At 45.5% G+C, this 16,555-nt stretch overlaps 1 protein-coding gene across 2 annotated transcripts in view; it reads right to left on the reverse strand.

Annotated features, from left to right (window-relative positions):
• The window catches only part of ZNF608 (zinc finger protein 608), a 106,063-nt gene that overhangs the window by 7,969 nt on the left and 81,539 nt on the right, over positions 1-16,555 (reverse strand). For both annotated transcript variants that reach the window (XM_012664334.1, XM_012664333.1), the window contains 2 exons: positions 3,532-3,619; positions 564-3,018 (listed from right to left, as the gene is read on the reverse strand). In XM_012664334.1, the coding sequence (XP_012519788.1) occupies positions 564-2,987 (2,424 nt within the window). In that variant the 5' untranslated portion in view covers positions 2,988-3,018; positions 3,532-3,619. The remainder of the gene's footprint in view (positions 1-563; positions 3,019-3,531; positions 3,620-16,555) is intronic.

The raw sequence follows: 16,555 nt of genomic DNA on the forward strand, positions 1-16,555 counted from the left end.
ACGTGCGAGCACTGAGCTCTGCTCAGGGGCACCTCACACAGAGGATAAAACAGAAATGTAAGCATCTCAGACCCTACGTCAAAGACAGCTGGGCCCCAAATTTTATTAAAATGATGAATAGGAAATGTGAATTTGGGGACCCAGTTTTAATAGTCTGAGAAGATGCCAGTAGAAATTCGGAAATTTGTAAAAGAAAAATATTTTTGAGATCAGATTCAGAATCTGAGGGTCAGAAGGCAATTCAGCAGTCCCGTAGTGGAATGCTAAGTGAGAAATTAAGGGACCTTGTCCGAGTCACAGAGTGAGTGAGTGGCATGGAACACATGTCTGCAAAGCACATGCCCACAGTCCTTTTACTGCACAACATGACAAGAAAATAGTGAGTAATGTACACTTTACAGCTACATGAAACTCCTAAGAATCTTAAGACGCTTTTCAGGGGAAGAGGAAAAAACCGTAAGGTCGGTTTCTTTCCTGCGTCAGAAGTCTAACCAGATCAAGCCCAGACATGTACAAGTGTCAGACTGCGCTCTCTCTGTTGGGGCCACGCTCCACAGTCTTACTTGTTTAAATCTCGAGGTTGGGTCTACACCTGTCTGCTTCATAGAGTCCATGACAGATTTCATTTCTACAGCCTCCTTAATAAGCTGGTGGTTTTCCATCTGCTTAGCTTTGAAGCTGTCGGCCTGAAGCTGCTGCTGGTGATTGGAGAGAAGCTGCGATTTACCTGTCTCCTCAGTTTTATTAGGCACTGACGGCCCTAGTTTAGAATGGTTTTTGTTAGGCTCCGGAGTAGAGGGAGCTTTTGAGATTGTGGCCGATGGCATGTTTTTCTGTTTACTGTCCTCCTTGCCCAGCTCTTTCAAGGGGAGCTCACTTTTCCTTTCACACTCGCCTCTCCCAGTCTGGGCCAGTTTCTGCTCTGCCAGCCTCTGGTCCTCATAGTACTTCTCGTACTGCTGTCTATAGGCAGGGCTGGTGGCCATCAGAGACTTCTGGTCCATGTAGAGCCCATAGGCATACTGGCCATAATAAAGTGACTGGGCCAGGGCGGGGTGTCTCTGGGTGATCACCGACTGGTGCTGGGGCTGTAAGGATGCAGAACTGTGGTCCACTTTCTTAGCATCTAACTGATCGGCCTTGTCTTTCTTTTCCGCATCTTCCTCAGACTCCTTCTTGATCTTCATTCCCGGCGTGCTGCCGCTATTCCCCGCTGCAGGGGCGCCGACCTGTCCGGGGTGCATGTAACTTGGGGAATAATAGGGATCATAGCCATGGTAATAGGGAGAATGGGACTCTTTCAGTTGAGATGACTGTGCTACAGTTGCAGAATGCCCTTTTACGACACCATCTTTGCCAGAAATGCTATCTGAAGGGGAACTGGTTTTTGACCTCATGCCCTCCGACCTGCTGTCAGAAGCGCCGTCGTCAGCAGCGTCGGATATGTCCGAATAGGCCGGGCTGCTCGTCTTGGCCACCGAAGTCTCTGCGCCATTCTGGGTCAACACGTGCAGGGGTGCCAGTGGCGCCTGCCCATTCACCAAAGTGCTGCATTCCATCCGCGAGGCGCTCCCTATGGAAGGGCTGGGAGCGTTGTCTGTGAAAGTGTAGACCTTATCGGCCTCGGCTTTGATGCTGGCCATGCGGCTCTCCTGAGACTCCGACAGCCCATTGGCCAGCCCTTCATTCTTGCTGAGATGCTCCTTTAAAAAATGCCCAGGTAAGTCTTTGCCGGCCCCCTTGGAGTCCTCTAGTTTCCCCAGCTTGGCATCCATTTTGGGGCTTCCCGTCTCTTTCCCTTCTTTGTCCTTTAGCTTCCGCTTCTCCTTTTTCTTTTTGTCTTTGAGTGACACCAGGGCGGGGTTCACGGTGACGGGCTCTCCCATAATTGTGGGCTTTGGTTGAATGGGTTTTAATGGAGGACTCTTTGGTGTAGCCTGAACGACAGTTGTCGTGAGGGAGGGCAGCCCGGGTATGGTCCCCGTGGTGGTGGTCGTGAAGGCTGCGGTAGGTATAGCAATTAGTTGTGGGGGAGTGGGGGCTGGGGCAGGGGCGATGGGCCGGGCACTTTTTAGTTTAGAAAGGTTTTTGTCCATTTTGCAATTGTTAGCTTTTTTGCCCTTTTCTTTATCTCCCAAATTTTTCTTGTCAATTAATCCTTCTGCTTCCAGTTTAGGCATTTCGGCAGCCAGACTGCCATCTGCCGCTGAGCAACTGTCTAATGTGGCCGTCATGTTGGAGATTACCGGAAGGTTGTTCAGTTCATTGTTAAGGCCCTTCTTTTTGCCAGAATTCTTCCCAGCTTTAGAACCGATAATAGAACCCGGGCCATTGCTCATCAGTTCCCTCTTTCCCTTGGGGGTTCCAGGGGGGTTCCCAGCGCCAGGGGATGCTGGCGCCTTCACCTGGTCATAAGCAGATACACCTGTGCTTGGCTCGCTGCACTCGAGCGCCACGTTGCTCAGCGCCTCCTCACAGTCCGAGATCTTGTCCTCGCCGTCGGGCTCGAACTCCAGCTTGTTTTCTGGGTCTAAGTGTGCATGAGCCTGGTGGTACCTCAGGCCGTTAATGTGCTTGTACTTTTTGTTGCAGTTTGGGTGGGGACAGTCGATTAACACTGGAGAAGAGCAGCCCTGGTCCAAAAAAGTAGTCTCTGGTTTCCCTTGAGGAGTGGTGGGAGTGCTTCTGGAATTTGTGCGCACACGCTTCCCAGGCTTATTGTCCTCGGAGCTGGAGTTCAGGTCCAGCTCCATCGGAGGCTTGTTTTTCCTTTTATTGGTGGAGGAAGGGCTGGCTTTGATGTCCTCGGCGGCACAGTTTGGGGGTGTCCTTCGTCCGCTGGCATTGAGGCTGCCCCGCCTCCCTTTCCCATTGGCCCCCCCTCTGTTCTTGTTCTGCAGCCCTCTGGACTCCGTGAAGCTGGCCTCGGAGCCCGGGGCAGCTGCGGCAGACCTCGCTCTCTTCCCTCTGCCCCGGCCCCCTCTCATCTCCAGGTCACTTGTCGGTGACTCACAAAACCTAGGGAAGCAAGTAACAGACGTCAAAATGAGCATCCTGTAAAGAGCCAGGTGAAATCACAAGGTACACAACGCAGCAAAGAGGAGTCAAGAGGAGTCAACACCCCGGTAGCTTACGGGCTGGGCCCAGCCAAGGAAAGGAGACCCTATCCTTCCACTGACAATTTCCAACACCTGCAAAGGAACAGGCTACCAAGGGCTTATATTTTTTCTCAGAAAACGAAAGGAAAACAGCTCAGGTAGCTAGCTTCCAATCCAGTTCAAATTCCCATTTCAAGAAAAGAAGAAAACAAAGAAGAGAGAGAAGGGGTGGGGAGTAGAGAACTTCTGATAGAAAAGAAATCCAGCATCTGCATCTTACTGTGTTCAGTCCTGAATTGTTCATTTCTCTTTTGCCTGGTTTCAATTACAGGCAGACTTTTATGTATTATTAATCTCTCTCTCTAGTTTCCTTGCAAAGAGAGGATGGGGGAAGGAGAGGAAGGAGGAGAGAGATAAAAGACTCTGTTTGTACCTGGGAGGGGCCCAGTCGTGCTTGGTGCAGTCCAGTAGGGTCCCCACGTAAGTTTTGTTCCTCCACGTGACATTGACCACTAGGACACCTGTGGGAGGTGGGGGAAGAAGAAGGATCACGGTTAGTATGGATTACTCTATTTCCAGTTCATTTATTATTACTATTTTTTACCAGCAAAGTTCTATTCCAATTTGCTTTCAAAAGCTGTGGTTTGCATCCTTCCTCTTTCTGGTTTCGGTGACCTCAAGTTAAAACCCACAGGAAATAATGGGAGTGTGCATGTGTGCGTGCATCCGTGCGCGTGCGCATGTGGTACCAAAGGGTGAGACTGTGTGCGAGAGTGTAATCAAGATACTGCTGACAGAAGGAAATGGTTTTTGCCATGTCCTGCTGTAAAACAGCAACACTCACCTCTTAATTTTTCTATTATTACACATAATTGCTTTCGTTTGGCAAGCAGCCAACATAAACTAAGCGCCAGTTACCAGCGCTTAAACCAGAAGGTGACTGAAAGCAATCGGTTTTGTTTCCAATTCAACAGCATAAAATAATGGGAATTTTTATTAAATATTAAGAAAAAATTATGCAGGTATATAAAAATAGGCATAGAGGGGAAAGTAGGGTCTTAGAGTCCAGATAGCAGACAATCAGCTATGATTTCTCTTTCCTAATCCTCCCCTCTTTGACTTTGTGAGACAATAATCAGCCTTGCTATGGTATCTGTTTCACTGTTTGGTCTTGTTTCATATTAAGGACTCCTAAAATAGTCCTCTTAAGAAAATAAATGTGCACAATAGATTTGCTCTTGGGGTTATCTTTAGAATCAACTTTGGTAAGCATTTGCCACAAAGGATTAGAAGAGAAATCTCAAAACCAACACACTTGTTTCCTGCAAGCCATTCTGCTTTTCCCAACTGCTTTGCAGACAGACAATTTAATTTAGCGCTGCATCTGTGAATCACTAAACTTAAGTGCACTTAGTATACCAAATGTCACAGAGAAACAAAATATAACATCCTCTTTATTTCTCTGGAGGACTAGCGCCATATTTTTAAAAAATCACTCCTTTAAAGCGTGTTTTAATAGGACCTGGATTTTGAGACATACATAAAATATTAGGGTAAGGAAATGAAATATTTAAGTGAGCCTTTGTTTTCTTTTCTGCACCTACTCCCATTCTTTCTTGGAAACACCAGAGAACATTACTCAAAGTCCACTTGTAGCTGGTTTGCTCTCTTGCGTTACCACTGCCATTTTGAATTTTACAAAAAACCTGTACTGAGCTCCTTTACGGTAAGGGAAACCTCACAAGGTAAGATTCATTTCCTTGGGAACCTTTTAACAGCAGGTAAAATGTTTGAATGGTTGGGACTCAAGTAGTGGGGAGGAAGAATTTCTTTCAAAGTCACAAAAGGAGATTTTAAAATTGTTTCCCATATGGTCGATGTTGCTATTACTTAGGCAACAGCTGAATTTACTCAGGGTAAATTCTGCCAGTTGTAGCAATACGCTAGCAGGGGAAAGGCTAGGATGAAGCAAAGCAAGCATTTCCTCAAATCACGTCTGATTCCACTGAAATTCCCTGAGGACATTTTTTTTAAACCATTGAGTATAAAAATTCATATTGCGATGAAAATCAATGGTAATTAGGCATTTGGTCAAAATGTGCACAAGACAGAACAATTGGAGGAAAGGATTCTTTATGAGCACATCCCTTCAGGAAAGGGGAGGGGGTGGGAGAGGAGGCCAAGAGGAAGACTGAGCTGGTTTTCTCATCATCTGCTCTCTGGGGCACTGTGTGTGGTGTCAAGGACCTTTGCAGCTGCTTAAAATTCTTTAGCATGTCAGCTACATTTACAGTGCAGGAATATATCTGTATCGCCAGCAGGTTACTGCATTTTAGCTTTAGATGCAATAGGCTGGATCACTGCGTTCTGGAGTCCCTGATGTAGCACAAATGTATAATTAAAACTGCTTGAAAGGAAACATGAAAGAAACAACAAACCCTCCATTCTTGCAGTAATAAAATTAAAAACAGGAAAAGTCTGCACAGACACTTAACATTTGTCTGCAGTGAAAGGCTTTTGTTATTGCTTTTCCCCTAAGGGCTTCGCGTTTCCAGCGAACGAGGGCCGCGGATTGGCCAGCGCCCGCCGCGAACGCTCGCGTCTGATTGGCCGGGCCGAGGGCGGCCGGGAGCCTGAGCCGGCCGGGGAGAGCCCCGCCCGGCGGAGGCGAAGCCGCGACCCCGCGCCCCGGGGCGCCGGCCGCTCCGCGGTCCGCACGGGCTCCTCGCCCCAGGGCGGGCCGGCCGTGCGAGGACAGCCCACGTCTGCCTGGCCGCGCTGTTTCCCCACCCGACCCACGCCGCGCCAGTCCCCTCAGAACCGAGTTCGCGCTCTCAAAGCAGGCGCGGGGAAGCCTGCGGCCGGAGACGGCGGGGACCCACAGCAAGCAGTCAGTCACCGGTTATGGGGCTGCTGGGTGAAGCTGTCGCAAAGGCTGAACTGCACTTGCAACTTCCACACTGTAAAATTATTCACATCTCCTGCTTCTTTCTAGAAGCCACATAGGCAGACCTCTTGTCTAGGGACAAGTGATGCTGTTGTGATTTGCACTGGGAGGAAATAAAATCCTGGAAAGAAAAGTCCATTTTCAACTTCAAAAGGCCTAAATAAGTCACCCTTATTTTTCCAGAAGCACTCCGTATTTAAAATGTTCTACTCCCAGGGAGATACTCTGAATAGCCTCCATCCAGCAATGCTAATTAAGTACGTGTGCTTGTGTCTATCTTTCTTTATATGCACAAGCCGCTTCACAATGCCACAGAGTATTTAAATCTGCCTAGAATTCACATGCGAATATACACACGCACATGTTTCCACAGCCAAATCTGCTGCTTTCTGTAGGAATGAAGGCTTAAGGAATGTTTCTCATATAAACGACACAGCGTCTTGTCTCTTTGTAAGAGAGTCTATGTTTAGACAACACCCTATTGTGAAGGGCCAAGGGGAAACGTGGTGTGTTAGCTCTAAAACATGTGACAGATTGATCATTTTGCTGAAATCTTAAAATCTTGAACATTATGTAACCCATGGTCATAGAAAGCAGACTATACTTACTATACAAATGTCCAAGTTGAAAATTAGTCCTTTAAGAGTACGAATTGGAATTTTATAAATCTGGGCATAAAGTTCTATTTCTCACTATCTTATATAAATTGGAAATAAGTATACATTTATTCCAAAAAATTTAATGTTGTTTTAATGCACGTTTATTCTTTCAAACACCTAGCGTGTGAGGCAGGTGCTAAGGACACTATGCGAGTCCTTTTCATCTTTGTATTTGCGAGTATTCCAACAGGCTTATTATCCTCCCCTTTCCATCCACGGACTGGACATGGTCTTTCCCAAGGAACTAATGCCTGCACTGCAGCATTTTATATTTGAAATATATCTGAGGCTTATTACTAATAAAGTAAGAATTACAGCGGAACAGTACAATGGATGGTTTGAGACTGTGCTCACCACACATGGTTTTTCTTCTTTGTATTGTTAACACTTTGTCTCAGATCCAGATACAGAATCTGATGCTGCCCTCAAAGGCATATTACCTACAGAACATTTAATAAGAACAAGGTCTTTATTATATAACTTCAGCCTCTTACCTATAGAAGCCAAATAAGCCCTGAGATCTCATAAGGATTCCAGTCACAGTGTTCTGTTATTTCCTCAGTACAGAGTTTCCAAGGAGATGGTCAAGCGTATCAAACATTTACTGTGTCTATGGGGTACACATTAGGTACCTCTTTGGGGCTATGGAATCAACCATGTTTTAGTTGGAATTCCACCCAATCTGTGTACTTCAAGAGTCTGCAATCTTAAACCGGACACAGGCATTCACTATAATCCAGAATTGGAAGCATAGTTTTGCACATTATCTGCATTTACAGAGCAGGCCCCTTAGGCCATCCCATTAGACTAGACCATACCCTGGATGTGATATGTTCATAGTGCCTGCCCTGCCCACAGTCCCTGCTCAGAGGGCAGCCTTGCGTGATCAGACTCCTAGATCAGTGATCCTAACCCTGACCTCATCTGACTGGTCCGGAGATGAGCGCCTGAAGCAGAGGCAAGCAAACAGGGACTTACACTGGGAATCGGAGTCAATAATGTGCAAGTTGCAGAAAGTCAGTAATTAGAGTGGAAGCCTTACGGTTGCAAGGTACTACGAGACTAAGAGGACCACGATGGGCCAAAGCCCCAATGACACAATAGCTATGAGATGAGAAAGCCAACTGCTGGTGCAAAGCCCTCAGTACGTGTGTGTGTGTGCATGCGTGTGTGTGTCTCTGCATGTGTCCCTTTTTACTCTAGCTTCATCACTGATAGAGGATTTCACCAGCACCCATTCAGGACTGCCCAGTTATTTTCCAGCCATCTTGTTAGAAAGTTGTTCCTTGTGTTAAACTAAATTTGTCTTTGAATACCTTGGTCCTGGCTGTGCCTTCTGATAGCACAGGCAGTCCACCCATGTCCCTTGGGTGGACTTTCTTTCATCCAGGCAAGCACAGTGACTATGTTGGCATTCTCCTCACCTCTGGTTTCTTCTCTTCTTTCCCCCCTCCAGCCTAGACAAATTTCTTCAACTGTTCTGCATATCACACTTTTAATTCCCCTGAAAGAAACCTTGAAGATGCCTTTGTCCAAATCTTCAAGGAAAGTTAAAGTTCCTAATAAATTAGGAGCAAATGGAGACAAATTCAAAGGGTGTCACTTCTATGAACCCTCCCCTCAATCACGCACAGACCGCCGGAAGATGGCCACTCTCTCCGGGGTCGCCTGGGCACCGCACGCACAGTTCTCTCACTGGCGCGTGCTCGTAAGGAGCCGTGCTTGCCTCCCCGTTCTGGGTTCAGAGCTACACTCTTTCTCAGCTGTCCTATCGATCCAATGCGACCGTGTGACCAAGTCCCACGAAGGAAAGTGAGTGAACCACCGCAGGCCACCTCCAGGCCTGGCCCATAAGAACCTCCCATACATGTTTTCCACTCTCCTTCCCTTTCTTGCTGCTACGATGGAAATGACTACCCTGACTGCGAAGGCCTCAAGCTGAAGGTGGCTACGTCTCCCTCATCTGGGACGCTGAATGACAATAAGGATCTCCTCCCACCAGGAATACGCAACTCAATCTGTTGGGTGAGCACCAAATGCTCTTACCACGTCTGGACACCGGTAAGACTATCTGTCCTACCCTGATGTCCCCTTCACATTTTACTCCGCTCATATACACAGTAAGCCTATCTCTTCTAACCAGATGACACTCCTTAAAAACAGGAGTGGTGTCTGCACCTGCAGGCCCTGGGAGCACAGGCCCAGCTCACAGTGAGAGTTCATCAAACACCCAGGAACTACACGGGAACTGATGAGAGACAGTCTAGACTGAATCCTACTCAGTGACTTCTTTTCTCTATTATCATACTTTTTCAATAGGCACAATCCCCTACTAGCTTATAGATGATAGACATTCTCCACGGAGAGATTTTGCTCCCAAGATGTTATAAATGTGGTTTATGAATTATTATTTCTGGTATTTGTGAAGCTGTTTCCTCGAGAACTGGGTAAATGCCTGATTTCCCAGTGGGTAGGCATAACTCTGTTTGCATTACAGTTTAAAGACTGTTTCAGAGTCTTTCAAGCGCCTCATCCCTGGGATAGAAGTCTTTGCCAAGCATTGCAAATGCTGGATTTGGAATCAGACAGAAGTTTTTTGAACTCTTATTCAGACCACCACATCTGGCTGGACTTGGTGTGCACTCAGGCAGAAAACAGAAACCTCATTCTAATAACACCAAATTGTAACCCATTTATGCCATAATCCCTTTTTTTTTAAATTTACACATTTCTTTCCTTTTATGTATTTTTTTTCTAGTGAAACATTAGTGACAATAAAAATGCTGCAATACTCTGGTTTCATGAATACAGGATAAAGTTCATATATTTTGGATATCATATTACCCTACATTTTTACACAATGTAGCTATTGTACAAGGTGTGATTTATCACCATTCCTTTGTTTGGAACTCCCTCCCCCCGATATTTTGTTGTTGTCACTCTGTTATATTCCATGCTGGTACTTTTTAAAAAGTTGAATCTTGTACTGTACACTTATCTGTTGTTCCAGCTTCAGACAGAGCCTTCTTCAAGGGACAAAGTTTGTGAGTTTATAATTATTTGGGAAAATTTAAAATTTACAACTAAGGTTGCCCATAAAAAACTTGCCAGCCAAAAAGCAGAGGGACTTTCCCATTACCTATGCCAAGTATACATGGAGCACCGGGACAACAAAAGTAAGTGTTGTCACATGACCATAAAATGCAGTATTTTTTTTTTTAAAGAGCCCTACTGTTGGGCTGAATGTTTGAAGAGTCACTTTAACCACATCCTGTAATCAAACCATCTGGAACACAGTGCAGCGATTAGTCACCCTGAACATTGGACTTTATCTGAATAAATAGTGTACAGCAGTGGAGCTCGGGAGATAGGGCAGTACTAACAAAAGGAGGTGTAATGAAACACTTTATGCCCTCGTGTGCCGCCACCCCAGCCATAAATCCCAGAGACACACTGCTCTGGTGTTAGTGTACTACTTCATGAAAGCACAGCGAGCTTAAAGATGAAAGGACTGAAGGGCTAAAAATTGCTGGTTTGGATAGATCTTCTCTGTCGGCGGCTGGAATATGTTGGCATCACTCTATCTACGTTAATTATAACCTCTCAGATGACAGTTCAGCATTCCTATGAGAGTCTGGTGTTATTTTCAGGACATTAGGAACAGGGTTCATTTATGGGAGGATAGTTATGATTCTTTATTTGCCAGAGGTTAATCTGAGCACCGAGACATTCTTTTTGGTTCATCTAAACCCAATCCATAAATAACAAATAAAAAAATGAAACCTTAGCCAACAGCAAAAAGCAAAAAGCCATGGCAAAATGCTGTTCTAATCTACATTTTAAAAGATGGTAGGCTTTCTTACTTGACTGTGTTTATCTCTTTCAAAAGTACATTTGCTCATCAGTATACAATCTATGGAGATCTCTAAAAAAAAAAAAAATCTGAACGGATTTTCCCCCCTAAATACACTGAATAAGCCCTTAAAGAAAAACAGCTAAAGAAGCCTTGTTTCCCCTGGGTCTTACGGTTTAATACACAAAAGAACACACAGACACTTCCATCACTGCCACCTCCCGCAGCCTTTGTTCTGAGGCCTGATGAGCTGTATTGATTGGGGAAAATCATTGAGCTTCTTGGAAAACTAGACTCTCGCTTATTCACTGCCATCTATTTCTTTCCCATGAAGACAGGTGGTCAATATCCAGTTGACTGGTCAGCGAAAAGAAGCTCTTGCTGCTTTTCTTTTTCTTGCTTCCCTAGTAACATTATCCTTTCCCACTTCTAGAAAATACAATGGCCTGTTAAGGAGTCCTGTGGGTAAGAAGAGGGAGCAGAAATAAGGCTTTTGTAAGGCACCACCGGGAACACTAAAATGCTGTCCCCTACATTTGCATGGGAGCCTGCACCACATAGGTAGACGGTGACGATATTTTCATTGACCAAGCATTACATAAGTTTAAGCAAGCATTAATGAAAACTTTGAGAGCCCAAGATATAACTTTTAAAAGAAAATCAAAACAGATCATTAAAGATCAATTAATGTTTACCGGAGAAAGAGATGCTTTACTTCTTTTAAATCATCAGAACATATGTTGTAGCAAGTCTCCTAGTTATAAAATGTCATAGGTGTAATTATATATATTTTAGGTAGCAAAGAGCATCATTTAAAAAAAAATCACATGGAGATCTTTAGAAAGTAATTTTAAACATGATTGGTAACAAAAACATTTCTTTGAAGTCAGGCAGACATACATATCCTAAAGCAACACTGCCCTTTGATGGCCTGAGGCTAGCTTTAAAAAATATACATATATTGCATTATTCACAAAGCACTACGTACTCCTTATCGCTTAGGCAGTTCCTCTAATAGTTTCTGCTAAAGTGCCCAGAGTCCCCTACCTGCAGACCGTCAGGAGAACAGGGTTGAGGTGACCACGTTGCGGGAGGCAGGAGGGCTGAGGATAGAGGCACAAGGAGAAGCCCCCTGCGCTTGCTTCATTCAGCAAGGACAGCCAGTCAGAGACACTGAACTGGGTTGCATGGAAGCCACCCCTGCACCCCACCAGGACGGTTCTCAGGCCGTGGTCCACCAAGGCTCAGGCGATACACAGCAGGATGCAAGGGTCGAAGAGGGATAGGGGGATGGAATCAAACAAAAGAAATAAAGTCTCCTGAGACAGACATTTGAAGTGATTCAAATGCATAAACTGAGTATGTACATCTACAGAGTATGTGTCTGTATACATTTGTACCAAGAGGTTTCATTTCTTGTCTTTGATTAAACTTTCCAGCAAGTAGCTGCCTCCTTTGAGGCTTGGCGACGTGGAAATGAGCAACAGCACCACTCTGATTTCTGATGCCAAGTTCTAAACTGGGATTTTCTCCTGTTCCTTGTCAGGCGCCCACTGTTTCATATGAAATCTGAGGAGTTCAGCTGATGATTTCTAGTGCCCACAGGTTCCTCTCCCTCACGCCCTCTCCCTTCTTTAGGCACAGCTTCCTCATTAGACTAGCAGGACCAGTTCTCATTTCCTTCCTCCCTTTCTTGCTAGGAAGACAGAGGTTCACGCTAACTGTAACAGATCAGCTCCCCGCCCCAATCCCGTCTCACAAGCCTTTAGTATCAGCTCGTTAGGAGACTTTTTCTCCCTTTATACAAAAGTGTTGGAAAATTTGGGAAAGTTACTTTATAAATATTTATTGAGCTAGTCCTACCATGAGCCCTAATAATGACACAGCTCTTACGATATCACCTTCTAACGGTCATTCCTTTCTTAAGAGTGTCATTTTAGGAGACAGCCGCGTCCAGTGGCCCTGGGCACACAGCACCTGGCCAGGGTCTCCCAGAGAGGGGGAAGCAGCCTGCACTCACTCCCACTGTCAGGCTCACATGTCAGGGAAGACAAGCAGCCCAGAGAATGCGCCTTTCACATCAGTCGTTTCCTGCACTTCGTGTTAACTACAGGCTCTTTTTAGCTAACAGCTCCTATGCCCAAGCTCTCCACCATGCCATCACTTCAACTGGAGAAAACGGGGAGAGTGAAGAGCAAAACCTGACAAAAGTAATATCCTTAAGGCAAAAAACTCCCTCGCCACACCGCTCCCCCACAGAAGAAAGTACTCTGTGGATGAAGGGTGTAAAACGCTCTGAATTTGAGAAGTCATTAACAGCTATCAGCCACCTCCCTATTTTCTGTAGCAGGCAGCCTGTTTCTTGTTCAGTCCTTCCCCAGTGGCAGGGGAAGGGGAGGGAGGAGAGGCGGGAAGGCAGACTCATTACTGAGATGAATGAGACTGAAAGATGCAAAGGAAATAAAATGTAAGAATGAAAAATCTCCTGAGCCTTGGGAGGAGGGTAGGCAAGGAAAAGGGAGAGCAGAGACACCGCTCTTCCCCACGCCTCTAGTCACCTCGTCTTCCTCACGAGCCCACCACCTCTTCCAGATCAGCACCGGCCTAGCTTGTGCGTGATTAGCAGAGTTTCAGGTTTAAACTCTGTTGAATTGCTTGTCAAAATACGTGTGATACGACTATAGATCACAGGACTGTGTTTTAAAGTAATTTCTTACCATCCCCAGTCCTTGAGATACAAGGAGACAGTGGGAACCAATTGACAATTATGCCCACATCAAAAAGCCGCTACTGATCCGTGTATCTCACTGGGATTGAAGAGCCAGGCTTCCTATAAATTATGATGCTTTATTTAAAGTCAGAGCGCTTATTTGCTTTTGTGCCAGCTCTGGGCTCTTTTCATCTCTAGCTCCACCAGGCCCAGGAGACCACACATTCCTACAGCTCTGCTGGCCACCAGCTGTGTCCTCTGTAAATCACAAAGCCTCTGAACAAGCCATGCTTTACAAAGGCCAGCAACATTTACTGGAGATGATCACTTTGCTATTATTCCACTCACTGAAATTTAAAATAGCAATTTATAACAGCAGCTGAAAACAGGGGAACTGCCTCCCAACTCCGTGTGTGTGTTTTGCGTGTGTGTGTGTAGATGGGCAGGATCTGCACGTATTTGCCATGCAAAGGGCACATTTTGTCTGTCACCAGAAAGGCACCATCTTTGCAAATTTAGAGAGGAAACAAGGCATGTGGATGTCAGAGAACCGAGACTCAGCACCCTCACAACTGAAGGCAAGAGGGTGAATGGGGCTCCTGTCCCAGGTAAGCCTCCCTGAGCTCACTGGAGGCGGCCATGCCCGCAGGCAGTGTGGGAGGGAGTTCACACAATCCTGCGGGGAAGCCACACACTGTGACTCAGGTTCAGGATGTAGCAGGGAAGGCCGAAGGAATTAACTAATCGAGTTGGGTCTGCAGTCGGTGCTGAGGGCTGGGGAGGAAGAGAGAATAAAAGAGCAGTGATGGAATGGAGCACCCTAAGCGCCTGGAAACATGGCTGTGGAGACAGATCCACCTGGTTCACAGCCCACTTTGTAGCCGCTGCTTCTTGAGCTGACCTAAACCTTTCTGAGCCTCAGCTTCTTTATCTATAAAACACTATGGATAATATGAACATTAAATAGACTGTGATGTATGTAAAGCCTTTAACACGGGCACTGGCACGCTCAGCACAGGTATCCTGGCTTCCTCATCTTTTACTCTCCTCTGTGTTACTCCAGGTCACAAACTGAAGAATGGGGGAGAGGCCAAAATGCCGCGAATTCCACACTCAGCGGCGCGGCCAGCAGCAAGTCCCCTGCATTCTTCCCAGGTGAAGCACCCGCAGTTACGGGCATCGGCACTGATTTCCCCACATTCCTGGTGACCAGGCTAACCGTAGATGTGGCACGTCTATCTTTCAGAATCTTAAGGACTACAAATTCCAACCTTAACGTCTTCTTTTATTATTACTATATTTACCACCAATTTCAGCCAATATAAAGTGATCTTTCCTAACGCATCCATTGTGGAAAGCAAACATTTCCTCATCTGATCACTCAGTAGTGAAGTCGATTGAGAAATGTGGTTCTAAGTCACTGAAGCCTCCTCTCTGGACGATTTAAGAGTAAGGAAACCTCATTTCAAGTTTTCAGGAACAGCGAACTGAACGCCCGACATCTGTCTAAATTACAAAAGGCAAAATTAAAGCTCCCCGGTGCCCTGACAACAGAAATGAGAGACACCGCAGCAAGGCCCTGGGGATGGAGACAGAGCAGGTTAAATGCGAGCCCATCTTTCCAATTCCCATCTGCACAGACCAGTTTTCTTGACAATGGCCAGAGGCTGCCTTCCCACCCTCCCCCATTCCACATTCCAAAGTTCTTATCTTTCAGCAAAGAAAAAAAGCCCAACAGAGTTACAAGTATTTCAATAACGTGCTTAGAGACCAGCTCTTTTCTGTAAACAAGCCTAATGAAGTGTGACTAATAGTCCTCTCCTGGAGCAGAGGGAAGGTAAAAGGGCCTTTGTTAGCACTTACTGGAGCAAAGTCGTCATTTTGCTGGAGCAGAACAAAACTTAGCTGGTTATTGATTGACCAGCCCGGCTCGGTGTCACTGCTTCCTGTCTGTTTCTATATTCTATACGTGTAAACACGCATGTTCACACGGACACAGAGATGCTCACACACGCACACAGTCGCACAGCCGTGTAAGCTAATTTTGGGTACGTTTCTCTGCAAACCAGATGAAATGTTCAAGGCATCTAACTGCAATCTAATTCCTCTCTGATATTTGTATCTCTTCGAGTCCTTGATGTTACCTAACATTTCTCTCCACGTTTTCAGTACCATGAACCTCAATTTCAGAGCCTATAAACCGACGATCCCCATGGACACTTAATAGTTTCCGAAGTCACTCTAGTTTAACCTGACCTGCTTATTACATTCTAGAGGTGGTTTTGTTTTTTAATAAATTCAAAATTGCCGGTGTTTCCTTTTCCCATTTCACCTATTGATTCGGAAACTCCTGAAACGTGGCTCTAAATGTTAACTGCTAAATAAATAATTCATGATGACTTTAATTCTCTTCTTCAATGAAAGTTCATCTTAAGTATTACTAATACACACAACGGTGATGATAGCAGGAAGATCTGAAGTTGGCTCAGACTTCTTTCTTGGACAGACTGAGGAATTCAAGTCAAAACCTGCTTTCCTTGCGAATCTAAGCAAAAATTTCAGTATAAATTATTGACTACACTTTGGCCTTGCCTGAAACATTAGCCCCACAGGCTGATAAGTTCTGACCCCAGGTGGCACATCAGCCCGCTCAGAAGAGGCAGGGACATTAGTGCTCTGCACTGGGGACTGAAGAGTGCGAGCCAATCAATCAAGCTCTCTGACAGCTTTTACTGCCTCCATACATTAGGCCCAAGTCAACCTTCAAGACTCCTATTGTCCGCATTATTCTCTTCTTCTCTGGTCTGATGAAGTTAGGGTTAAGTCCAAGGCTTCAGCGAGAGAAAGGCTATTGTTAGTAACTCAGTCTTTATTGACTCTGACCTGCAGGGCAGACTCCAAGTCTTTTCTAGAAAGTAATGCACTGTTAATTGCAGCTCATCATCAGGGTGTGTGTTACACACCAAACATTTCAACATCTTTCCAGTTTGCCTTGTAAATCTCTTAAGAGTGAAACACATACACACACACAAACATATTCTGGACAAAAATTTGATTAGTAACCACCACAGTCCCTGAATCGCTGAATCTAATACCAGTGCAAACATGGAGTGTTTGGCTGGACAACGCCAACACTTGGGAGTTGGCACAGGAGCAGTAAGTAAATTTTTTCACGGCAAATATCTGTGGGGATTAGTACACGGGGCAGGAAAATACCTGATGGAGGACTAAAGTGGAAACCTATTATTTCCCTCTGATGTCTTTGCTTAAAATAACTGAAGATCCTTT

The sequence above is a fragment of the Propithecus coquereli genome, unplaced genomic scaffold (assembly GCF_000956105.1).
Source record: "Propithecus coquereli isolate 6110/MARCELLA unplaced genomic scaffold, Pcoq_1.0 Scaffold88, whole genome shotgun sequence".
In the NCBI taxonomy this organism is placed as follows: Eukaryota; Metazoa; Chordata; class Mammalia; order Primates; family Indriidae; genus Propithecus; species Propithecus coquereli.